At 42.0% G+C, this 25,960-nt stretch overlaps 1 protein-coding gene across 10 annotated transcripts in view; it reads right to left on the bottom strand.

The window, feature by feature from the left end:
* Positions 1-25,960, bottom strand: part of CDC42BPA (CDC42 binding protein kinase alpha) — a 192,403-nt gene that overhangs the window by 119,105 nt on the left and 47,338 nt on the right. For 8 of the 10 annotated variants that reach the window (XM_071739874.1, XM_071739878.1, XM_071739877.1 and 5 more), the window contains exons 4-5: positions 14,932-15,015; positions 8,902-8,997 (exon numbers count right to left, since the gene is read on the bottom strand). In XM_071739874.1, the coding sequence (XP_071595975.1) occupies positions 8,902-8,997; positions 14,932-15,015 (180 nt within the window). The remainder of the gene's footprint in view (positions 1-8,901; positions 8,998-14,931; positions 15,016-25,960) is intronic. The other 2 variants (XM_071739876.1, XM_071739879.1) reach the window with 1 other exon arrangement.

Raw genomic sequence — 25,960 nt, 5'->3', positions numbered from 1 at the left:
AAACATCTGCTTGGTAGGGTAGAACAAGACAAAGTCCTGGATGAGAAGGGAGTCCAGGAAAGCTGGTCCATATTCAAGGATCACCTGCATGCCCAGGACCAGTGTGTCCCATTAAAGAGGATGGCAGGAAGGAGTGCCAGGAGGCCTGCATGGATGACAAAGGAAATCCTGGACACACTTAGGGGTGAAAACGAAGTTTACAGAGGATGGAAGAAAGGACAGATACCCTGGGAGAAGTACAGAGAAGTAGTCAGAGAAGCAAGATATCAGGCTAGGATAGCAAAAGCACAGAAAGAACTGGATGTGGCAAAGGGCAACAAGAAAAGTTTCTATAGCTATGTCAGTGATAAAAGGAAGGCTAGGAAAAATGCGGGCCCACTCCAGAAGAAAATGGGAGAGATGGTCACCCAAGATGCAGAGAAGGCTGAAGTCCTTAATGACTACCTTGCCTCTGTTGATATCAGCAAAGACTTTGGCCATACCCTCTATGCTGCAGAAGCCAAAGACAGGGACTGGAGAAAGGAAGATGATTGTAGATGAAGAACAGATTAAAGACCATCTAAAGAACTTGAATGTAAACAAGTTCATGGGACCTGATGGCCTTCATCCACAGCTTCCGGAAGATGCAAAGCCACTGCCCATCATATTTCAAAAGTCATGGCAGTCTGGTGAAGTACCTGCTGACTGGAAAAGGGGAAATATAGCCTACATTTTCAGAACTGGAAAAAAAAAGAAGACCCAGGGAACTAGAGGCCAGTCAGTCTCACCTCTGTGCCTGGCAAGATAGGAGGTGACTGGTGACAGCCAACATGGCTTCATTAAGGGCAAGTCCTGCCTGACTAACTTGGTGGCCTTTTAGGATGGGGTCACAGCTTTGGTGGACAAAGTATTCAACACCGTTCTACATGACATTCTGATCTCTAAGCTGGAACAATACAGATTTGATGGATTGATCACTCGTTGGATAAGGAACTGGATGGATGCTTGCACTCAAAGAGTTGTCATAAATGGCTCAAGTGTCCAAAAGCAGATGTGTGATGTGTGATGTGATGTACCGATCAAGGGTCAAGTACTATTTAACATCTTTGTCAGCAACATGGAGAGTGGGATTGAATGCATCCTCAGCAAGTTCACTGATGACACCAAACTGTGTGGTGAAGTCAACATGCAGGAGGCAAGGAATGCCATCCAGATGGACCCTTACAGGCTCAAGAAGATGGCTCATGCAAACTTCATGAAGTTGAACAAGGCCAAGTGCAAGGTTCTGCACCTGGGTCGAGGCAATCCCATCCACGAATACAGGTTGGGAGGAGAAAGGACAGCCCTGAGGAGAAGGACTTTGTGGTGCTGCTGGACCAGAAGCTCAATGTGAACCATCAGTGTGTGCTACCACACAGCCAACTGTGTCCTTGGCTGCATTAGAAGCATAGACAAGGAAGGTGATTCTCCCCCTCTACTCTGCTCTTGTGAGACCTCATCTGGAGTACTGTGTCCAGTTCTGGAGTGACAACACAAGAGGGACATAGAGCACCTTGAACATGTCCAGAGGAAAACTGCTAAAATGATCAGAGGGCTGAAGCACCTCCCCTATGAAGACAGGCTGAGGATATGGGGGTTGCTCAGCCTAGAGAAGGGGAGGCTCTAGGGTTACGTTATAGCAACTTTCTAATATCTGAAGGGGGCCTACAAGAAAGCTGGGGTAGGGCTTTCTACCTGGATATGTAGCAAGAGGAAAGGGGGCAGAGGTTTAAAACTTGAAGAGGGGAGATTCAGGTTAGAGATTAGAAAAATATTCTTTCATGTGAGGGTGGAAGCTGCTGGAACAGGCTGCCCAGGGAAGCTGTGGCTGCCTCCTCCCTGGAAGTGTTCAATGCCAGGTTGGATGGGGCCTTGAACAACGTGATTTAGTGGGAAGTGTCCCTGCCCATGCAGGGGGGTTGGAGCTAGATGGTCTTTGAGGTCCCTTCTAACTCGCTATTCTATGATTCAGCGATTCTATAATGTATACCACAATTTGTTTCTTTAAAATTTCGGTAAAGAAACTTAAAGGGACTTCTTATAATTAGTTTTCCTTACTTGTTCAAGTCTTTCCCACTTTCAGAAAAAGAAATTAAAATACGTGGAAAAAATTCTTCAAAATTATACCATCTATGAAGAAGCTGCAAGGCAGAGAGATATTTGTCTCTTTCTTTTCACTCACAGTTTCCATTACAATTTTTCCATGACGATAAACCTCTGATGAACAGAGGTTTTAAGAACTTGTTCTAGAATAACCTGAGCACCCTAATTCCAAGCACATGAACAAAGCGCAAAATTGATTTCACAAATATCTAAATGTGCTGACAATCAAATTTCATTTGCTGCTTCGTGATATGAATAGTAAACTTCTTGAATTATGCTTGCAAGCCTTAGACAACATTAACATCTTGCATTCACTCCCTAGACTCCTTCTCAAAGAAGTTTTAAAGTATCACCTCATGATTTACAGTTTTAGAAAATACATTAAGCCTTTGGAACTTACTATGATTATTATTATTAACTGAAACACAGTACAGTGAGAGCTGCAGAAGCTTAACTTATTACTTCAAAAGTATATTGAAGAAAACCTCTTAAGATTCCCGTAACTCAGTATTCAGCATTTTTAAAGCAGTACAACACAGCAATTGGATATACCAAAATAAACAAGTTATGGCTCTTACAACACAGGACTCTGCACCTCCCATTTCACAAGAGAACACATTAGCCTAATCACAAGGAAGCCCTCAACTTCTCAAATACACCAACATTTGAGCTGCTACTCACAGTATCAATCATGGACTTGAAATAAACACATGCATAGGATTCAAAGCTAAGTTTAACAACTATATTTTTAATAGAACAATTCAGTCAATGCATAGCACAACAACTTAAAGATCCAAATTAAAAGATCTATGTTTTTGTTTTTAAAGGCTTTTAAAATATTTTCTAAAACCATAGATCTATTTAGGTGTCAAATACTTCTTAAAATACTACTCTACAACAGCATCACCCTTCCCAGAGAAAGAAAAAGCACAGACAGTGAACTCTAGTAAATAGTGGAAGTTAAACATGGGCATTTAATCATCAATTTCTGAATCTTTTGCGCTGGAAGAGACCTCTTGAAACATCTATTCCAGCCTCATCTTGAAACCTCTCTGGCTGCAGCTGCCAAAAATAACAAGAAATGCTTCTGTAAATATATTAACAACCAAAGGAGGACTAAGGAAAAACTCTAGCCTTTATTGGAAGTAGGGGGAAACACAGAGTCAGGGATGAGGAGAAGGCCTTCTTTGCCTCAGCCTTTAGTAGTAGGACCAGTTTTTTGCTGGGTACCCAGTCCCCTGAACTTGAAAACAGGGGTGGGGGGCAGTTGGAAGCACCCTTAATAAGAGGAGACCATTACTTGTTGCACCACCTAGACATACATGAGTATGGGACCAGATGGGATATCCCAAGGATATTTAGGGAGCTGGCAGAAGTGCTCACCAAGCCACTTTCTATCATCTAGCAGCAGTCTTGGATAACTGGGAAATTGCCAGTAGACTGAATATTGGCAAAAGTGACCTATATCTTCAAGACAGGCTGGAAGGAGGATTCAAAGAACTACAGGCCTGTCATTCTGACCCTAGTACCCGGAAGTTATGGAGCAGATCATATTGAGTTCCACTATGTAGCACATGCAGCACAACCAGGTGAACAGGCCCAGCTACAATGGGTTCATGAAATGCAGGTCCTGTTTGAATAACCTGATCTCATTCTATGGCAAGGTGACCTGCTTAGTGGATAAGGGAAAGGCTATGGATGTTGTCTACCTAGACTTTAGTAAAGCCTTTGACACCATTTCCCACAGTATTTTCCTCAAGAAACTGGCTTCATATGGCCTAGATTTGCTGGGTAAAAAAACGGCTGGATGGCCAGGCACAAAGAGTTGTAAATGCAGTCAAATCTAGCTGGTGGCCAGCCACCACTGGTGTTCCCCAGATCTTAGTATTGGGGATAGTGCTCTATATTATCTTTACCGATGATCTGGCTGAGGGGATTGAGTACACCCTCTGGAAGTCTGATAATGACACTAAGATGCTAGTGAGGGTGCAGAGGGGAGCGTTGATCTGCCTGAGGGTAGGAAGGCTCTACAGAGGGACCTGGACAGGATGGATTGATGGGCTACAGTCAAGTGCACGTTAACTAGACCAATTGTCAGGTCCTGTACTTGGGTCCCAACAATCCCATGTAATGCTACAGAGGCTTGGAGAGAGTGGCTTGAAAACTGTCCAGAGGACAAGAACCTGGGAGTGCTGGTTGACAGCCAGCTGAACAAGAACCAGAAACGTGCCCAGGTGGCCAAGAAAGCCACCAGCATCATGGATTGTATCAGGAATAGCGTGGCCAGCGTAGAAGTGAAATGATTCTCCCCCTGTACTTACTACCAGTGATGCTGCACCTTGAGTACTGTGTTCAGTTCTCTGCCCTTTCTACAAGACAGACATCAAGGTGCTATAGTGTGTCCATAGAGGGGCAATGCATCCAGTGAAGGGTCTGAAGCACAGGTCTTAAGAGGAGCATCTGAGGGAACTGGAGTTGCCCAGTTTGGTGAAACGGGAGGCTAGGGGCAGACCTGCTTGCTCTCTACCCAAAAGAAGATTGTAGCGGGCTGGGGTTGTTGGGGGCTGGTCTCCTTTCCCTACTAACAAGCAACAGGACAAGAAGAAATTGTGTCAAGTTGTGCCCGAGGAGGTTTAAAACAGGTACAGGAAGAAACTTATTCTCTGAGAAAGGTAATTAATCACTTGAATAGGCTGCCCAGGCAGGTGGTGGAATCACCATCCCTGAACTCTTTAGAAGACATGTAGATGTGGTACTTAAGACGATGGTTTAAGCAGTGGACTTGAGAGAATTAGGCTAATGTTTGGTAGAGTTAGACTGGTTGGACTCAAAGAATTTAAAGGTCTTTTTCAAACAGAAAGATTCTGTGATCTGCTCTAGAAGGGTCAGCTAGTGCAGGCTGACAAGAACTGTTTTCAGTTGGGTTTTGAGTATCTTTGAGGCTCTAAAACTACTCCAGACAACTTGTTCCAGTGTTACACCATCCTCACAGTAAAAAAATCAAATCATAGAATAGGATCATAGAGTTTTGAGGGTTGGAAGGGGTCTTTCAAGATGAGCTTGTTCCAACCGTGGCCGTGGGCAGGAACACCTCCCTCTACATCAGGTTGCTCAGAGCCCCGTCCAGCCTGGCCTTAAAAGCTTCCAGGGATGGGGCTTCTACCACCTCTCTGGGCAACCTGTTCCAGGGTCTCACCACCCTCATGGTGAAGAATTTCCTCCTAACTTGCAATCTAAATCTATCCTCCTCTGGTTTGAAACCATTCTGCCTAGTCCTGTCATTGGCCAACATCCTAAAAAGTCCCTCACCAGCTTTCTTCAGATACTGGAAGGCTACAGTAAGATGTCCTCAGAGCCTTCTCCTCTCCAGACTGCATAACCCCAACTCTCTCACTCTGTCTTCACAGCAGAGGTGCTCCAGCCCTCTGATCATCCTTGTGGCCCTTCTCTGGACACACTCCAGCACATCCATGTCCCTCCTCTAATAGGGGCTCCAGAACTGGACACAGTACTCCAGGTGGGGTCTCACAAGAGCAGAGCAAAGGGAGAGAATCACTTCCCTTGACCTGTCGGCTACACTTCTCTTGATGCAGCCAAGGATCTGCTTGGCTTTCTGGGCTGCAAGTGTACACTGATGGCTCATGTTGAACTTCTCATCCACCAGCACCCCCAGGTCCTTTTCCTCAGGGCTGCTCTCAAACTCTGCCTTTATCAGTGCTTGGAATTGCCTCAGCCCAGGTGCAGGACCTGGCACTTGGTCTTGTTGAACTTCATGAGGTAGGCATGGGCCCAGCTCTCCAGCCTGTCAAGGTCCCTCTGGATGGCCTCCCTTCCCTCCACTGTGTCAGCTGCACCACACAACATGGCGTCATTAGCAAATGTGCTGAGGGTGCACTCATTACCACTGTCCGTGTCACCAACAAAGATGTTAAACAAAACTGGTCCCAACACTGATCTTTGGGGGACTCCACTTGTCACTGGCCTCCACTTGGACAGGGACCTGTTGACAGCCACTCTTTGGGCACAGCTGTCAAGCCAGTTCTTAATCCACCAAGTGGTCCATCCATCAATCCCATGTTTTACCAGCATGGACACAAGGATGTAATGCGGGACAGTGTCGAACACTTCATTCAGGTCCAGGTAAAAGATCCTGGTTGCTCTTCCCTTGTCTATTGATGTTATGACCTTTTCATAGAAGGCCACAAAGTTTGTCAGGAATGATTTGCCCTTGGTGAAGCCGCGTTGATTATACCCAGTCACCTCTTCATTAATCTTCTGCTCCAGCAGTGCCTCCAGGAGGATCTCTGCCATGATCTTACTGGGGCACAGAGGTGAGACTGACTGACCTATAGTTCCTTGGATCCTCCTTCTTTCCCTTTCTGAAAATGGGGTTATGTTGCCCCATTTCCAGTCAGTGGGGACTTCACCAGACTGCCATTACTTTTGGCATATAATAGACAGTGGTTTAGCAACCACATCTGCCAATTTCCTCGGTACCTGTGGGTGTGTCCCATTGGGTCCCATTGACATGTGCACTTTCAGGTTCTTCAGATGGTCACAAATCTGGTCTTCACTTAAAAATGGGCAGTTCATCCTTCCAGCCCTTGCCATTGTTATCTGACTTCAGGACTGTGGCTGGAGCCCTTGCCAGTGAAGACTGAGGAAAAGAAGTTGTTGAAAACCTCAGCCTTCTCCAATATCACTTGTCACTAGTTGTCTTGTTCCCTGAAAATGCCCACACCTTCCCTAGTCTTCCTTTTGCTGTTAGTATACCTATAGAAATTTTTGCTATTCCCCTTGATCTCCCTGGCTAGATTTAGTTCTGAGCTTTAGCTTTTCTAACCAAGTCTCTTGCTGCTCAGTTTCCTCATATGCCCCCTATTCTAGATGTCCTTTCTTCCATTCCTTGCAGAGTTTCTTTTTATGTGATAGTGTGTCCACGAGCATCTTGGTCATCCAGGCAGGTCTCCTAGCATTCTTTCCTGCTGTCCTCTCTTTGTCGGTATACTTTGCTCCTTGACATGGAAAAGGTGATCCTTAGTGTCCAGCTGTCCTAGGTCCCCTTCCCTCTAGGGCTTTGTCCCCCATTACTTTGGCCAGCAGATCCCTGAAACAATCAGTCTGCACACCTAAAGTCCAGGATTGTAAGCTTAGAATACATCTTCCTAGATGCCCTGAGGCTCTTAAATTCAAGTGCTTCATGATCACTGCAGCCAAGGTTGTCCCTGAGCCTCACATTGGTCATCAGCCCTTCCCTGTTGGTGAGAACAAGATCCAGCATACCACCTTTTCTTGTTGGTTCCTCTACAGTTTGGAGAAGGAAGTTATCTATGCATTCCAGGAACATCCTGGAATAGTTTCTTGTGTTCAGACAAAATTTTCTGTGTTGCCGTGTATGTTCCATCTCTCTCAACTTTTTCTCACATGAAAGATGCCCCAATACCTCAACCATCTTTCTGTCCTTGAACCTGCACTGCACTTGTTTCAGTAGCTCCATTTCTGTTTTGCACTGGGGAGGCCAGAACTGGACACAGTACTTAAGGTGCTGAGCAGAGAGGAACGGCTCCCATACCTGCTGGCAACACTTCTCCTAATGTGCCCCAGGATACTCTTGGCCTTCTTTGCTCTGAAGGTGCATTGCTGACTGATGCTCAGCTTGTTATACGCCAGCACCTCACCTTTGAAGTCCCCACAATGTACTGTCTGGAGTTATTCCTCCTCAGATGCAGAACATTGCATTTCCCTTTTCTGAACTTCATGAGATTTCTCTCTGCCCAGTTCTTGAGTCTGTTGAGGTCCTTCTGAATGACAGCACAGCAAAACTGTCATATCCACTTCTCCAGTCAAGGTAAACAACATCCCTTGCTCAATCTACACAATCTTTTTTTTAAAAGCCACTTATGTTATATTTTATTTTAATAAAATGCACACAGAGAACTAGTGATACATTCACACTAAAATGATATAAACCAGTATTACTGATATTTTATCCAGCAGGCTGCAGAACTGGCTGCTCTTAGCAGACTATCAAAGATAAAGCACAGAAGCTGCTTTGTGCTCAGTGAAAATAAGAGAACTGCCAAGATTAAAACAAAACCTAGCAGGCTGTTATAGAATACATACTTTTTTCTTTGAAATATTTTTAATAGTAAGAACAGAATTACATTATACATAAGATTTTTTTTTGCTGTCCACATTAACACACTATTAACTTGGCTGGGAGGCATTTAAGACAACATTTGATTTAAAAATGGAGCGCCCTATGTCTATATAAACTTCACCAAAATCCATGGATCTCCAAGTATCTCAGCTGACAAAAGAGCAATAGAATGGCAAATATCATTGGAATTCTGCAAGAATTCCATGTATAACACTTCTGTTATTGGACATACTGGGAGGAAAAAAGATTATGTCTGCACAGTAGATTCTTAAGAAAATATTAGAACTTATGAAAATGGAAGGGTTATGTTAGTAGGTGCATTTTTATTTTTATGAATCCAATTAAACTGCAGTGACAAATTATACAAAAGAAGACCAAAGTTTACCAACAAATACAAAATGGTTTGGAAAACAAAGGTGCATTCCTGAGCAAAATTTTACAAGTTTTTGACCACTCTCCTCCCTTTAGAAACTTATTAACAGAATCACAGAACATCCCATGGTCTGTATGGTCCTGAACACAAAATTAACAAACAAACAAACAAACAAACTGTATTTCTCTTTCAAGTCACAACAAAGAATTGGAATTTCCCTCCATATATACATAAAAGCAACACTCACTAAATAGTTTTCATCCTGGAATGCATAATGTAATGTTGTGATCCACTGGTTATCGCCATTCACTAATACATCTCTTTCTTCTCGAAAACAGGCTGTCTGAAGGGGAGAAAAATAATTATAGGCTTTAAGTAAAGCATATAAAGAAACACATTTTTAAAGATAATTATGTTTTAACTTTATATTTTTGGGGAAAATTTCAAAACTGCTTCTCAGTTAAATAGATGTTTACTACACTCTCCCAACATGCCAAAATCTATGAAAACCTAGGTATCAGGAAGGTCCACCTTCTTCAAATTTAAAATAGCTGTAATTCTTTATAATTTTAAGTGATGCAAAGGGAGCAATAAGCTGCTGCTTATTGCTATTTTGCTTATTGCTTATTGCATTGCCTAAACTCCCATTTCAAAAAGCTGTATTTTTGCACATACAGATGCTGAAATCAAGTATCAATAATGACAGAATAGCACTATAAGATTGAAGGAAACAATCAACACTGGCATTATATATTTATAGCTGCATTAACGGTTAAAGAACTAGAGTCTGTATTTTTTTTTAATTTCATCATGCTGCTAGCCTAGTTTTTCAGTTGAATTTTCACATAAGTAAGGTCCTTCTTTTCATTTGAATGTAGCTGTCAATAAATTCCATGTATTCATAATTTGATAATCATTAATCAGTTGGGATTTTCTCAACACTTTTAACTCAGAAGAAATAGGGCAGAATTGAATATTGTTCTTGCCAGATACAAGCTGCTGATAAGACATCCAGGAGGACCTCCCCTCAACATAATGGAAAGAAACACAGGAGGCAAATGGTGCCTTCACAGCAAGTGGAACAGAGGAGGAACAAGAACTGCCAACAATGCTGAAGCAATATCTAAGGAAAGAAGGAGAACACAGGTTCGTATAAAACAAAACAAGATAAAATGTAAAGAAATTAGCTAACTGGAAAGCAGCAAGGCAGTTAATTCAATGCACGTCTTGCAACCTGTCCCAAGAAGGCAATAAAATACCTCAGCAAAAGCAGGAAAATGAACAAACAGCTAAGTAGCCTAAGTAGCCAAGAGAAACTAGAGCAAATAAATGTAAATGTTTTGATGGGACTGAGTTTTGAAGTGAATACCACAATGAAACAAAAGGTAATGAACAGCAAAGCCAACACATGGGTTTGTTCCAAAAAAGGTCTAAAAATAGTGAAAGAAAGAAAGAATAGTAAGTGTATGAGTTCTATTTATAAGGCAGATGGAGAGTTAGAGAAATACATAATCTATTCCAGCATACTCTATTTCTTCACAAAGATGTTCCATCTTAGGAAAATGACAAATTTAAAGGAAATCTAAATCTTTTCTTTTTACTTTTCCAATTTCATTTCAAAAAATAATAGGCAAACACCAGAATTCTGACACAGTTTTGCTGACTGAGATTTAGAGAGTGAAGAATTAAAAGCAAAATGTCAGTTCAGATTGAGCTATTCAGAAAAATACATACAGTAAACACAGAGCAGAAAATAACTCTCCTCCATGCAAATAAACCATTTTGTTGTATACAGAGAGTAAGAATAATGCAGACCAGGAAAAGAAAGATGGTATATTTTAATCATAGCACAATGCATGAGATAATTCAGTGAAATTTAAAAAATTACATAATATATTTTAAACAAATATTCTTAAAAGTTATTAGATGAAAAATAGGTCTAGGGGTGGAATAAGGAGAAAGGATAATCTTCAGAAGGAAGAGAAGCTTTTTTTTGTTTTTTGTTTGTTTTTTCTTTTTAAATTCTTGACATATTTCAGAGAGATATTATGATACCTTGTTTTCACAAGTTTAACTGACATGTAGTTTCTCTACTTGCTATGACACAATTCACAGGATTAGCCAGTAGAGAGTTTTTATAACTCCACTGTTTTTTACATGATTTAACAAAAAGACTACACATTGCTTGAGCAGTCTAGACATACACCTCTGGGCAGTATGCCCAGAGCTGACAGCAACAGTCACTCAGCTTTTAGGTGCTCAAGTCCTTACAGCACAGTCACCTTCCAGGACTGCTGACTGCTTCCATTCTGCATAACATTTCACAGAATCACAGAATGTTCTGCGTTGGAAAAGACCTCCAAGATCATCCAGTCCAACCTTTGGCCAACACCATAAGCTAATTACTAAACCATGTCCCTAAGGACCAGGTCCAAATGCCTTTTAAATGCCTCCAGGGATGGTGACTCCACCACTGTCCTGAGCAGGCTATTCCAACGCCTGACAACACTTTCAGTGGAAAAAAAAAAAAAATCTTTTTAACATCCAGCCTAAACCTCCCCTGGCACAGCTTCCATCCATTCCCTCTGGTTCTATCACAGTCCACTAAGGAACAGAGGCTGTTTCCTTCCTTACTCCAACCTCCCTTGAGGTAGCTGAAGAGAGCAATAAGGTCTCCTCTCAGCCTCCTCTTCTACAGACGAAACAGCCCAAGCTCCCCCAGCTGCTCCTCACAGGACTTGTGCTTCAGGCCCTTCGTGAGCTTTGGTGCCCTTCCTTCTCTGGACACGCTCCAGCACTTCTATGTCCCCCTTACAGTGAGGTGCCCAGAACTGAACACAGGACTCAAGATGCAGCCTCACCAGAGCTGAGTACAGAGGGACAATTCACCTCCCTATTCCTGCTGGCCACAGTGCTCCTAATACAAGCCAGGATGCCACTGGCCTTCTTGGCCACCTGCACACACTGCTGACTCATATTAAGTGGACTGTCAAACCATACCCTCAGGTTGCTTTCCAACTTAACAGCATTCTAACCACACATCCCGAAGTCTGTAGCTCCCCGTGGGGTTGTTATTACCCAGGTGCAAGAACTGGCATTTGGCCTTGTTAAACCTCATACAATTAACCTTGGACCATTGGTCAAACCTGTCTAAGTCCCACTATAAAGCTTTGTCCTAGTCTCTCCTGAGCCTCATCCAGCACTACCATGGCACACGTTACTGCAAGTAGATGTCAACACTCAGGGTAACATATCTGGGAGTGTAACAGCAGGCTGTCACATTTTTGGATACTCCTTGAATCAGCAAAGTTCCAGTTCTATATCACATCTCAGACTTTTCAACAGTGGCAAGTATTTGGAAAACTTATGCTCTTTATTAGAGAACACTAACCTCACAAGCTGTATACTTTAATTTGTAACACAGTTTTTGCATACAATTACTCTTAGAGCTTGCAGTCATTAACTTTAATCTGGCATTCACAAGCCTCTTAAGAGTCCATGCTCCCTTTCTGCTTTTAATAATGACTCTCACTTCCCACACAGTTGATACAGGGTTATACGAACAACTTATTTCTGCCATATACACCATATACAACATATACACCTACCTATATGCTCGTCTTACATTCTTTGACTAATTTTCATATGCATTTCAGAGTCAGTGCAGCATACTGCTAACAGAGCCAAAATCGGTCTTTTCCCCTATCAGAAGTAACAAGTGAGAAGTGAACATCTCCATTCTAAAAATGATAGGTTACAGCTGTTGAAGGTCATGCTTTGTGATGCATTTTCACTCCAGATGGTTCTGTTTCTAGTCTGTGCCCATGGGTTAGAAATACACAGAAAAATATAACTGTAATTCTTATAGGCTAATGGTTCAGATTTTCAGAAATTCAGCTGGACCCATAGGAAGAATATTTTTAATACCTTGCATAGGAAGAATATTTTTAATACCTTGCATAGAGAAAAGTATTTCAAACGTTTTTATAACTGTATTTTAATTGAAAGAAATAGCTTTTCAAATTACTTTAACAGGTGCATTTAAAATAGAGAGGAACTTTATTACTGATGTTTCCTTTTGCACTAACTAAAAAAACTTGTAGTAATGACGTGTCTGAGATAGAAACACCTCTTTGTATTGAGACTAATGCAGAATTGCTTGGTATATGAATAATTTCTGGATAAAGAGGAAAGACCTTGTGTATGTCTAACCACAACGTGCTTGCCATTTATATTTCTTAATGTCATAGCATTTTCATTAAAAAAGACAGGATGTGCACACATCAGAAATCTGCTTTAATTTGTCTGGATATTTTTTTTTTTTAAAGTGTGATGGTTTCTTATTGATCTCACTCCCTAAGAAGATAAATTCAAACATAAATTCAGAAATCTGAATAAACTTGGAAGCAACTGAACAGCAAGGCAGTCTGCGATTAGCAAAGTAGGAAACTCAAATAAAAACTGAAGTTAGAGATAATTTCATCAGACAAATTGGAAGAGAGTGCTTGCACTGTCCAAACTAAAGAAAACCCTATGGCCAAAGCAACTTTGTATGTGTAAAAAACTGAGTTACATTTTTAGAAGTCTGTTATTGGAGATTAGAGTTTAAAAGAGTTAGATATATGTTCTGTTTAAAATTAATACACAAGTCTTTGGGTGTAGAGTGCACTTTATAAGTTTCTTTCTAAGGAAGGCCAAGGAAATGTGTTGAGAATTCTATGAAGACTGGAGTCAAATAATAAAAGTAGGAATCCAAGGCAAAGCAGAGCTGCTGAAAGAACTGTTCCACCTTTTTCAGAGCACAGAATGAACTCAAGTTTAACAAGAAACTTTTCATCTCAAGTTGTTGCTGATGGACATTGTTATTAAACATGAACTCAAATTAATTTCAAATTTTTCTTTCCAATTTTTCAGTCTACAAATTGGACCTTGGCTAAGTTCTAACTACTGACAAACTAATAGGCGTGGTGAGTTAATAGCTCAGTAATTACCTTTCATCATGGAAAATAACTGATAAAGACTAAATTTCTAACTGGATAAATGTATTAATAAATTGCTCATGTGGTTGGTAATTCTTGGGCAACTACAGAAAAGATACAATGTCTAAAACATCCAGCCCCACCTAAATGAAGCTTCCATGTAATTTTAGCCCTTTTGATGAACTGCTTTCAGCTGATTTTAATATTCAACTTCATTAATATTGGATGATCTGCTCAGCCTCATGGCAGAGCTCCAAGAGGAAGAAGAAAGGTTAAAGAGTACCAAGAGCTTGAGAAAGAGAGACTGGTGGAGCAATGCCATGCCCTGCCCTCCCTGATTTAGAACAGCCAAAAATCACCAGAAAAAAGCCAAGATCAAGTAGATCCTCTCCCTGCCAGGCAGATAGCAGTACAGTAGCTTAAACAGGAGTGACAAGAGGCAAGTCCATGTTCAGGGCTGTAAACGAACCCCCTTCTTGCCTCCCTCACCTTCCCAGGTGCCTCTACAACAGGTATGAGGCTCTGGATGTAGAAGGACAGTCAATGGATGATGTGGAATGATGTTCATCTATATTAGAGATGTCACCTCAATCAGAAAGGCCTATTCCCTGTGTCATGACCACCTCCACCCAGAAGAAAAGACAGGTTATAGTTGTAGGCAACTCCCTTCTGAGGGTAACAGAGAGTCCAATATGCCAGACAGACCCTCCTCTTATGAAAGTCTGCTGCCTTCCTGGGGCCCAAGTGAAGGATACCACTAAGAAAATTCTTAGCCTGGTAGAGACCTTGAACTATAACCAATCTTCCCTATTGACAGTGATGAAGCCATAACACATAGCTCAAAAGTAACCAAAAGATACTTCAGGGCCTTGGGATGGTTGGTGAGGAAAGCTGTGACACAGGTTATTTTTTCCTCTCTCACTCCAGCTGTGGGCAGTGGATTTGAAAGGAACAGCGGGATACAGTCTATTAATACATGGCTCCATGGTTGGTGTCACCACCAGAGTTTTGTATTTTTTTGACAATGGAATGGCCTGCAGAGCTTTAGGCTCACTGTCATCAGATGGGATTCACCTTTCCCAAAGCGGGAAGGGGGTCTTTGCTCAGGAGGTTGCAGGTCTTGTTAACAGAGCTTTAAATCAGATTTGAAAGGAGAGGGGGATAATATCAGGCTTCCCCCTAAGTAGTGAAGCACCAACTTCAATGCCTCTGTACACACAGCGTTTTGTGGAAAGAGAAGTAACAGTTCAGCAGAGTAAGAGGGTGCATGATTATAGAAAACATATCTGTAATCTTACCTCAGCTCTCTTCAGCATCTCCCACTTATTAAGTATCTTCATGGCAAAAACCTTATCCGCATTCTTCAGTTTTACTACTGCTACCTGGAAAACACACATGAAAGACAGCTAAAGTAAACATAAAAATGCATATTGTTTTGATTGTTATGAAACCTTATAATTTGGGGCTTTTTTGTAATTACAGTGTTCTGGACACTTAGCTTTATTTACTCTCCACACCATCATCATTAAGAAAGAGTAACATCACAATGGTACAGTAGGACATTTTGTTATGGTACCAAGTCTATTTTAAACTTTCATTACATATCACACTTGGATTTCTAGATGAAGAAAGGTGTTTCTCACCACACTTTTTCCTCTATCATACTATCAGGAAGCTGTAACTGGCTGTATGCTTTATGTTCCTGGGCTTCTCCTTCCAGCCCTACACAGTAATTTAAATTGCAGAACTACCAAGAAAAGACAAAAATGTAGTAGTTTCTAAAACAAAGTAAACAGTATTCATTTAGGTTTTAGATTCAAATGAGACCATAGGTTTGCCATAAAACAATCTCTGTTCTCATTTCAAATAATGCACTAGACTTCCTTCAAAGATACAGTAAAGCATTAATTCACATGTTTTCCACATGAAGTTGAATGAGCTCTTTAGTATGCTTGTTAGTGGCAGGAAAATGGGGAAATCCTCATTTTCTGGAGAAGTAAAACTTAAGAAATACAACTCCTCTCCCTCTCAGTGCTTCTGAAACATTAGATCCCATAGGCCTGTGGAGTAATATATAAACAAAGTCAAGCAACATGGCCCTTTTCTGAGACTATTATAGTTTTGTTTACCTATAATAAAAGCTGACATTCAGTATTTTTAGGAAAGAGTGAAGAAGTTTACACAAATATATTTTTACAGTTTAAGCTTCTCCATATATGAAAATGTCTTACCAAAATGGCCATGAATCTGCTACAGACTCAAAGCTGCTGATCAGAACTAGACCACATCACTACACTACCATCCCAATTACAGAAATGTCCAACAATTAATAAATTTTAACAACCATTCTCCAGCTACCCCATTCTGCCCCTTCCCTTTCAAATAAATCTTAAGGCTTAAGGTGATAATGTTTTTTTCCTGTGTGCATGTGGTTACATACCAACATGCTGTAACACAGATTATGCTCATGCTGTAGGCCACTGACAAAAAAAATCCTAAGGCTGAAACCTACATTCCTTCCTCCTCTTTCATAATCAGTAAATAAACTATGTGTGAAGACAGTGATAACAGAAACAAAAATACAGGATCAGACAGCTTGAAGAAAGTGTCATGAAAACATCTTTCAACCATCTTCAAACGTGTCATCTACTGCAGCTGCTTCATAAGTATAGCAAAAGCAGAGGTTGAAAGATGGCAATACTCAGATGCCTGAACTAAAACATATCCAAAAGTCTACCACTTGCTTGGCTATAGATTCACAGATGAAGCACCAGTCCCCTCCCAACTGCACAGCAAAGCATTATCAGCTCTGCTCTTGACACTGCTGTTTTTAAAGGTCACAGAGGGTGGGAGGTGTGGAGAACAAAAAAGGAGAAAGGACAAAAAGGACATTTGCTTCTTTAAACTAGTTTATTACCTAAAATGTTTAAAGTTTACTTCATGCATAAAAACTGAGACAAGACTTGGGATCCCTCAGGGTAGTTTAAAACTAGAAACACAAAATAGATTATTACTTCAATCTTATTTTCATTCATAAAGAATGTCAACTCTCCTGCGCATGGTACCCAAGGCTGAGCATCACAATTTTATTTAGGAGGAGAAGATGAACCCGCTTCGCACCTACGAATAACTCAGAACATGGATCTAAGAATCTTGAGTTTCCTTTTAATTTACTAGCTAAAACCAGCTTGAAACTCCTATAAACAGTACCTGTATAGTTTTCTAATGAGAAATGAAAAGAGGAAAAATCCTTAACATGAAAAACAGTCAGCAATTCAACTGTATCAGAGCTCAGATGACCAACACCCCCTCTGAATGATCCAGGCTGTGGTATTCTGACAAAACCTTTAAGAGTTTTTTGCCACTGTTGTAGAGAAAAATTAAAAGGTTAGTCCTAGAGCTGAATAGGCTGCTATTGCCCAGCCTGAAAAACTTTAGCCCCACCATTAACCATTGTAAGTATAGGAAGCCAGAGGCATAAGACAATACATGCATTAAATGTCCCCAGCTTCAGGATTCATTTCTTGCCTATAGCATGCTCAGTGAAAGTCTGTGTCATTCTACTAAGGACTTGGTTATTTAAAGACAGATGCTAATTTCACAGCTGCCTGAAGTTGTAAGCTCATATACAGTTCACTTGGACACAACCAAACTGACTTTTGTCAATGGTTGGAGCACAGTCTTTCAACAACAAGATCAAGGGTTTGTTACCTTCTGTGAATGTGTAATAGTACTAAACATGACTAAAGAACAAAAACATACTCATGTTTATCAGCTGTGTATATAATCAGAAACAGCCTTAGTCTGTGCAAGCGGTTAATTTATTCTGTATCAATAACCACCACACACACAAACACCCCAATAATCAGGAACACAATCATTTTTCTGCAATCACAGCATCTTTTGGGGGCTGTCTCAGTACTTTATGAAAATAAATTATAAAATGCTTATTTCAGGACTGTGAAAGAAAAAACTGACACTTCAGCATTGAGCCATTTGATGTAAGAAAAGTCCTTAACTGTAACAAAAATTATGAAACATGACTACAGACTCAGGCAGTATTGACATACATGACAGCTATATATGGTATGTACCCAAAGACACACAGAATGCTATTTTGATCTCCCTTCCCCTGTGAAGCTCTCAAGACAGAAGAAAGGGTAATCATTCTTGTCTATTTATCCTGAAGTGTCCTGCTACTGAAATTTCTTAAAATTGGACTTTTAAAGATGGGGAAGTTAAATTTATCTTTTCCTGTAAGCAGCATAACAAAAATTACTGGTATGTGCTGATGTAAACATCTCGATTTAGCTAGATAGGTTTTTTTCCCCCCTTCCTCCAATAATTCTCCAGATTTCACACAAACAGCTGTACAGTCTGGCATGCTGTCAGACACACTCTGCCCAAAACTTGTTTACTTGTCTCTACAGTACAAGTCTGCACATCTGCTTTGCTTAAAAAGCAAAAGTCTGATATAGGAAAAAAAAAACCAATAAACCAATAGCTGTTAAAATTGGGAGAAAAAAAGGACTCAGCACTGGTTTTCTTGTTCATCAAGGTAGGCAACCCTCCAGAAACAGGGACAATGTTATTGTTAGTAATGGGATGCCAAAATTTAAGATTAACTATCTAGTTATCTACCTCCAGAATTCATCATCTTCAAATTACCAACAACATAATGACATAATATTTGGTTGCATAAGCAAGCATTTAACTTTTTTTTTTTTTTTAAGCAGTAATATAATCAACAAAAAATTTGGGTATTAGCTAGAACCTTTACTAAGCTGACATTTTATTGCTGAGGGACATGGCTAAGAGCTACCGTGCAGTTGCTTCACATTTTCTTGCAGCATTCTTCAACTCACAAGTTTGAAGTCTTGTTTAGAGTTGTTTGGTACGCTTTTCATATCATGCTGCCTGAAGACAGCACAATGAAGCACTTGATGTTCACTTTATTAATTTTACAAGAATTATCATCCTCCTCCAAGTAAAACATCTGCATTTTCTGAAGACTGACCTCTTACAAAAATGTTTAAATAAGTAATATAGGAGAAGGGGCACGTCATTTTTTTACAAAAAAATTCTCAGACTGGCAGCAATCAGGGCAAGGCAAAAAAGAAAGCTAGGAACATTGAATGCTTACAGTTATAAGCCATAACTAGTTTAAACAACTTACTGCCTCCATCAAGCTTGTAAAAATATACAGGGAAATATTTCTTGACTATGCAAATTTGAGACACTGAGTAGCATAAAATCAAAATCTCGTCAAGGATGTAAAGAGCAATAAGAAAAGCTTGTGTATGTTGAGGATAAAAGCACAACCAAGGAAAATGCACACCCCCTTCTAAAGGAAAAAGGATTTTGAGAAGGCTGAGGTTCTCAATGATTTCTATGCATGTGTCTTCTCTGGCACGTGCTCCAGTCTCATTGCAATGGCCATAGCAAGTGAAAGCAGGGACTGAGAGAAAGAATTACCCCCCACTGTAGAAGAATAGGTTTATGACCATCTAAAGAACCTGCAAGTGCACAAGGCTATGGGACTTGATGGGGTTCACACACAGGTCCTGAGGGAACTGGTGGATGCAGTTGCTAAGTCTCTGTACAACATATCTGAGAGGTCATGGCAGTCTGGCAACATTCCTACTGACTGGAAAAAAGGTAACATAGCCCCTGTTTTTAAAAGGCAAAAAAGGAAGACCTGGGGAACTACAGTCCAGTCAGTCTCATCTCTGTGCCTGGCAATATCATGGAACAGATCCTTCTGGAAAATCTGCAGGGGCACATGGAAAATAAGGAGGTGATTGGTGACAGCCAACATGGCTTCACTAAAGGGCAGATCAGTAAGGGCCTGAGCAGTTTGGTGGCCTTCTATGACAAGCATACAGAGATGGTGGATAGTGGCAGAGCAACTGATGTCATCCAGCTGGATTTGTGCAAGGTATCTGACACTGTCCAACAGGGCATCCTGTCTGACAAGACATGGATTTGACAGATGGACCACTTAGTGGGTAATTAATTGGTTGGCTGGCCACACCCAGAGAGTTGTGGTCAATGGGTCCAAGCAAAGGTAAGTGACGGGTGGTGTTCCTCAGGGGTCAGTAATAGGACCAGCACTGTTTAGCAGCTTTCTTGGAGACACGGACAGTGTGACAGCAAGTTTCCCTCAGCAAGTTTCCTGATGATACCAAGCTGTGTGGTGTGGTTGACACCTTAGAGGAAAGTAAGGCCATCTAGAGGGATCTTGACAGGCTGGAGAGGTGGGCCCTTGCCAACCTAATGAACCTCAGTGTGGCCAAGTGCAAGGTCCTGCACCTGAGTTTGTCCAACCCAGGCACAAATAGAGGCTGGGGTAGAGTGCACAGAGAGTAGCCCTGAAGAAAAGGATTTCGGGGTGCTAGTAGATGAGAAGCTTGACATGAGCTGCCAGTGAGTGCTCACAGCCCAGAAGGCCAATAGCATCCTGGGCTGCATCAAAAGCAGCACAGCCAGCAGAGAGAGGGAGGGGATTCTGCCCCTCTGCTCCTGTGAGACTGCACATGGAATACTGCGTACAGCTTTGGAGCCCCCAGGGCAGGAAAGATATAGACCTTCTGGAGAGCATCCAGAGAAGGGCCATGAAGATGATCAAAGGGCTGGAGCACCTCTGCTGTGAAGACAAACTGAGAGCACTGGGGCTATTCAGCCTGGTTCTGGGGGGACCTCATAGCAGCCTTCTAGTACATGAAGGGGCCTACAGGAAAGCTGGGGAGAGCTAAGTAGTGAAAGGACAAGTAGTGAAAGGACAAAGGATAAGGGTTTAAAATTCAAAGAGGGCAAATATAGGTTAAATATTAGGAAAAACTTCTTTACCATGAGGGTAGTAAGATACAGGAATGGGTTCCCTAGGGAGGTTGTTGATGCCCCCTCCCTGGAAGTGTTCAAGGCCAGGTTGTACGAGGCCTGGTGCAGGGAAGTTGGATCTTGATGATCCTTAAGGTTTCTTCCAACCATAACCATTCTGTGATTCCACTCCATAAAAATAAGAACAGAACTGTGCCAAAGAAAACATGCACTAACTTGGTAGTCTACAGAATTTCAGAATTCTGTTGATTGAGGAGGCAAAAATTACTCCTGCCAGTAACCTAGGATCAACCTCAGTCTCATTTATAGTTTGCTGGAAAGAGAAAACATTCTTCCAGATTTCTTAATCTGTCTCAATATACCACTTCAGTTGTAAATCATACCAGTAATTTGCAATTTCATATTAATATAGATTTTGGTAGCTTATAAAGCAGTAAAATTTGGTTGTCCTTTTTTCAACATTTCCATGAAGAAAAATTAGTAATTTCATAAAGAACTTCTTTTCTTCAATAAGTGTATGTGTAGGACTTCAAACTTGTCTTTTTTAAGCTAGTACAAAAATTTAAGATAATATCCTCGCAAATATTTAATAAGTTCTATTTAAGAACATAAAAACCCAAACATCTTCACAGAGAGAACTTCAGTTTTCCCCTTGCTGGAAGGTTTTGACAAGTGGAGTCATGCTGTATTTCTCAGATAAGGAATTAGAAGAAAACACTGTTCCTAAAACAGAAGAGCTATCTTATTACAGAGGCTGAGGATGGGTAAAGTTACACTGTTAGTCTTCATGAGATGATTCATGACTAAGAAGCTTCCTGAGAAAGAAGTACAGGGGGTTTTGTGGTTTAGGTGCTGTGGAGTTTGATGCTTACTTAGCAGACAAAAATTACTTCTCTTAAAGACAATATAAGGCAGGTTTAATACACGTTTCTTCTGCCAAGAAACCACCCACATCATTCTCCCATGTTATAGAGAATCACAGAATTGTCATTGTTGGAAAAGACCTGTAAGATCACTATGTCCAACTGTCAACCCCCCCTCCCACAATAAATAGATAAACAAATAAATAAACAAGCACTCAAACTTATTATTAATCAATATCTGCATCACAATGCCCACTGGAGTGAGGCAGTGGTGTTGCTCTTTATGTGTGAGAGCAACTAGAATGTAGAGTTCCACCCAGGGGGAGAGGTAGAAGGGGCTGAAAGCTTGTAGGTAAGAATTAAGGGTCATGTGGGTGTCTATTATAGACTACCAATCCAAGAAGAAGGTGCTAATGAGGCCTTTTATGGTCAACTGGAAGTAGTCACTAGATCACACTCTTCAGCACTCATGGGTGACTTCAATCACCCCGATACTTGTTGGAAAGCCCACAGAGCTGGGTATATCGAGTCCAAAAGCCTCTTGCAGTGCATCGATAACTTTCTGGTGCAGCTACTTGAAGAACCAACTGGGACTGGTGCACTGCTGGACCCTGTATTAATGAATAAAGGTCTGACTGGGAACATTAAGGTTTTATACAACTTGGTGACAGTGACCGTGACATGGTGGAGTTTAATATTTTACAAGGAAGAAGAGCTCTAAGTAGGATCCCAGCCCTGGATTTCCACAGGGCTAACTTTGTACTCCTTAAGGATCTACTTGCAGGAATCCCATGTCCTAAGACTCTGGAAGGGAGCCCAAGAAAGTCGGTCGACTTTTAAATGTCACTTCCTTCAAGCCCAAGATAGGTGCATTCCCTTGAGTAAAAAATTGGGTAGAAGTAGTAAGAGGCCTGCATAGATCAACAAGGAAATTTTAAAGAAAGTCTCATGGAAGAAAGAAATTCACAGCTCATGGAATAAGGGACTGGTCATTGTGAGAACTACAGGGATGTCATCAGAGAAAGCAGGAAAGCAACAAGAAGGGCCAGAGTCTTAGAGCTCAAACTAGCAGAGGAAGTAAAAGGAAACAAGAAGAGCTTCTTCAAAAGCATAGTAAAAGGAAGAATAGGGAAAATATGGGGCCACTGTTGAATGGGGCAGGAATTCTGATAACAGAGGATGCAGTGAAGGCAGGGTTGCTGAATGCCTTCTTTGCTTCAGTCCTTACTCCTAGGACCAGCACTGTGAACTCCAGACCTTGGACATAAGAGAGAAAGCCTGAAAGAGGGAAGACTCACCACTGGTCAGTGAAGACTGGGTTAGAGATCAGTTATGCACATTGAATGTTCATGGGCCCTGATGGGATGCACCCATCAGGGTGTTGAGTGTTGAGAGAGCTGGCTGATGTTATCACCCTACCACTCTCTATCATTTTCAAAAGATCATGGGAAACAGAAGAGGTGATTGAGAACTGGAGGAAAGCCAATGTCACTCCAGTGTCACTCCAGTCTTCAAAAAGGTAAGAAGGAAGATCCAGGCAATTACAGATCAGTCAGCATCACCTTCATCCCTGGAATAATGATGGAGCAGCTTGTTCTGGAGGTCATCTCTAAGCACGTGGAAGAGAAGGTTATCTAGAGTAGACAGTATGGATTTACCAAGGGGAAATCACACTTGACTAATCTGATAGCCTTCTGTGATGTTGTGACTGAATGGGCAGATGCAGGGAGACCAGGGGATGTAGTCTACCTTGACCTTAGAAGGGCTTTTGATACAGTCTCCCATAATATCCTCAAGAGCAAACTCACAAAATGCAGGACAGAAGAATCTGCAGTGAGATGGAATAAGAACTGGCTACACAATAGAGCCCAAAGAGTGGTGATCAATGGTGCAGAGTCCAGCTGGAGACCTGTGACTAATGGAGTCCCCCAAGGATCAGTGCTGGGTCCAGTCCTGTTTAACAACTTTATCAATGACCTTGATGATGGGACAGAGAGTGTCTTTTCAGAAAGTTCGTGATGACACAAAGCTGGGAGGACTGGATGACACCCCAGAAGGCTGTGCTGCTCTTTTGAGGGACCTAGACAAACTAGAGATTTGGGCAGGGAAAAATTTAATGAATAACAACAAGGTCAGGTGTAGAGTCTTACATCTGGGTAGGAACTATCCCAAGTACCTGTACAGCCTGGGGACTGAGTTCTTGGAGAGCAGTGAAGGAGAAAGAGACCTGGGGGTGCTGGTGGACAGAAGGATGACCATGAGCCAGCAGTGTGCCCTTGTGGCCTGAAAGGCCAATGGCATCCCGGGGTGCATTAGAAAGGGTGTGGCTAGTAGGTGAAGAGAGGTTCTCCTCCCCCTCTACTCTGCCCCGGTGAGGCCACATCTGGAATATTGTGTCCAGTTCTGGGCCCTTCAGATCATGAAGAACCAGGAACTGCTTGAAGAAGTCCAGTGCAGAGCCTCTTAAGATGATTAAGGGAGCTGAACACCTCCCTTGTCAGGAAAGGCTGAGGGAGCTGGGTTTCTTCAGCTTGGTGGAGAGAACAAAGGGTGACCTCATTAATGTTTATAAATATGTAAAGGGAGACAGCCATAAGGATGGAGCCAGGCTCTTTTCAATCATGCCCAATGATAAGACAAGAGACAACAGATATAAGCTTGAGCATAGGAAGTTCCATACAAACATGAGGAAAACCTTTTTTACTGTCAGGCTGACAGAGCACTGAACAAGCTGCCCAGGGGAGGTTGTGGAGTCTCCTTGTCTAGAGACATTCAAAACCCAGCCACACCAGCAAACATCCCAGCATTCCTCCTCCCAGTACACACCACTAAACATCTTCCCTACATGAGGAGGCTTGTGATCGCCAGAGATCATCCACCACCCAATATCTAGGAGGGGGATCCAAGGAAAAGAGGTTCAGCACTTTTACATGACCTCCTGCAGGTGACCCTGCTCTGGCAGGGAGGTTGGACTCAATGGTCTTTTGAGGTCCCTTCCAACCACTAACTTTCTGTGATTCTGTGATGTTCTGAAGTGCCTCATCTATATGGTTTCCAAATACTTACAGGGATGCTGATTCCACCACGTCCTACAGTAGTCCGTTCTGACACTTAACTATTCTCTCAGTAAAGAAATTCTTCCTCATACCTAGTCTAAACCTCCCTTGGAACACATTCAGACAATATCCTCTAGTCCTATCATTGTTCACTTGAGAGAAGAGGCCAGCAGTCACCTTCCTACAACCTCCTTTCAGGTAGTTGTAGAGAGCAGTAAGGTCTCCTCTCAGCCTCCTCTTCTCCAAACTAAACATTCCCAGTTGCCTCAGACTGTCCTCATAGGACTTGCTCTCCAGACCTGTCACCAGCTTGGTTACCCTTCTCTGAACTCACTCCAGCACTTCCATTTCTTTCTTGTACTGACAGGCCCAGAACTGAATGCAGTACTTGAGGTGCAGCCTCATTAATACGAAGTACAGTGGCACAATCATGTCCCTTCTCCTGCAGGTCACACTATTCCTGATACAAGCCAAAATGCCACTGGCTTTCTTGGCAACCTGAGCACACTGCTGACTCATATTCAAGCATTCAAGCACCTGTCAACCAGGAGCTCCAGGTCCTTTTCTGTCTAGCAGTTTTTCTAGCCACTCCTCCCCAGGCCTGTTGTGTTGCATGTGACTAAAGCCCAAGACACAGCACTTGGCTTTGTTGAACCTCATACGATTGACCTTGGCCCACTGGTCTAGCTTGTTCAGGTCCCTCTGCAGGGCCTTTCTACCCTCAGAGAGATCAACATTCCCAACCCAAATTGCTGCCATCTGTAAACTTACTGAGGAAGCAAACAATCCCCTCATCTAGATCATGGCTAAAGATATTGGACAAGATAAGGCCCCAGAACTGAGCCCTAGGAAACACCACTGGTGATTGGCCACCAACTGGATTTAACTACATTGACTACAAGTCTCTGGGCTCAGCCATACAGCCAGTTTTTTTACCCAGTGAAACGTACACCTGTCTGTGTCATGAGTTTCCAGCTTCTCTAGGAGAATGCTGTGGGAAATGGTGTCAAAGGCTTTCCTAAAGCTGAGGTAAACAACATCTACAGCCTTCCCCTCATCCACCAGGCAGGTCACCTTGTCATAGAAGATCAGGTTGGTAAAGCAGGAACTGTCTTTTCAGAATCCATGATGGCTGGGCCTGCTCCTCTGACTGTACTTCACTTGCCATGTAAGCAGACTCAACATGAACCTCTCCATAATTTTTCCAGGCATTTCACCTTACAGCACATGGGGGACAGCATTCTCCTGCACTTTTAAGAAATCCTTCTTAAACACATCTATCCTGCCTGGACTTCTGACCCTTAGCACTCTCTCAACCAATGCCCTGAGTAGGCTCATGCCTGCCCTCCAGAAGTCCATGGTGCAGGCTTTGCCAACTCCACTCTTTACTTCGCTAAGTATCAACAACTTAACCATTTCATGGTGACTAAGCCCAAGACATCCCCTGACAACTACATGTCCCACCAGTCCTTCCCTTGTTTGTGAACAGCAGATCTAGCGAGGTACCTCCTGTGGCAGAGCTTGTTTACCAGTTGTGTCAGAAAGTTCTCCTGTCTCTTCTCTGCTAC

Source organism: Heliangelus exortis, chromosome 3 (assembly GCF_036169615.1).
Source record: "Heliangelus exortis chromosome 3, bHelExo1.hap1, whole genome shotgun sequence".
Taxonomy (NCBI): domain Eukaryota; kingdom Metazoa; phylum Chordata; class Aves; order Apodiformes; family Trochilidae; genus Heliangelus; species Heliangelus exortis.
This window is presented reverse-complemented; position numbering and strand designations above follow the sequence as displayed.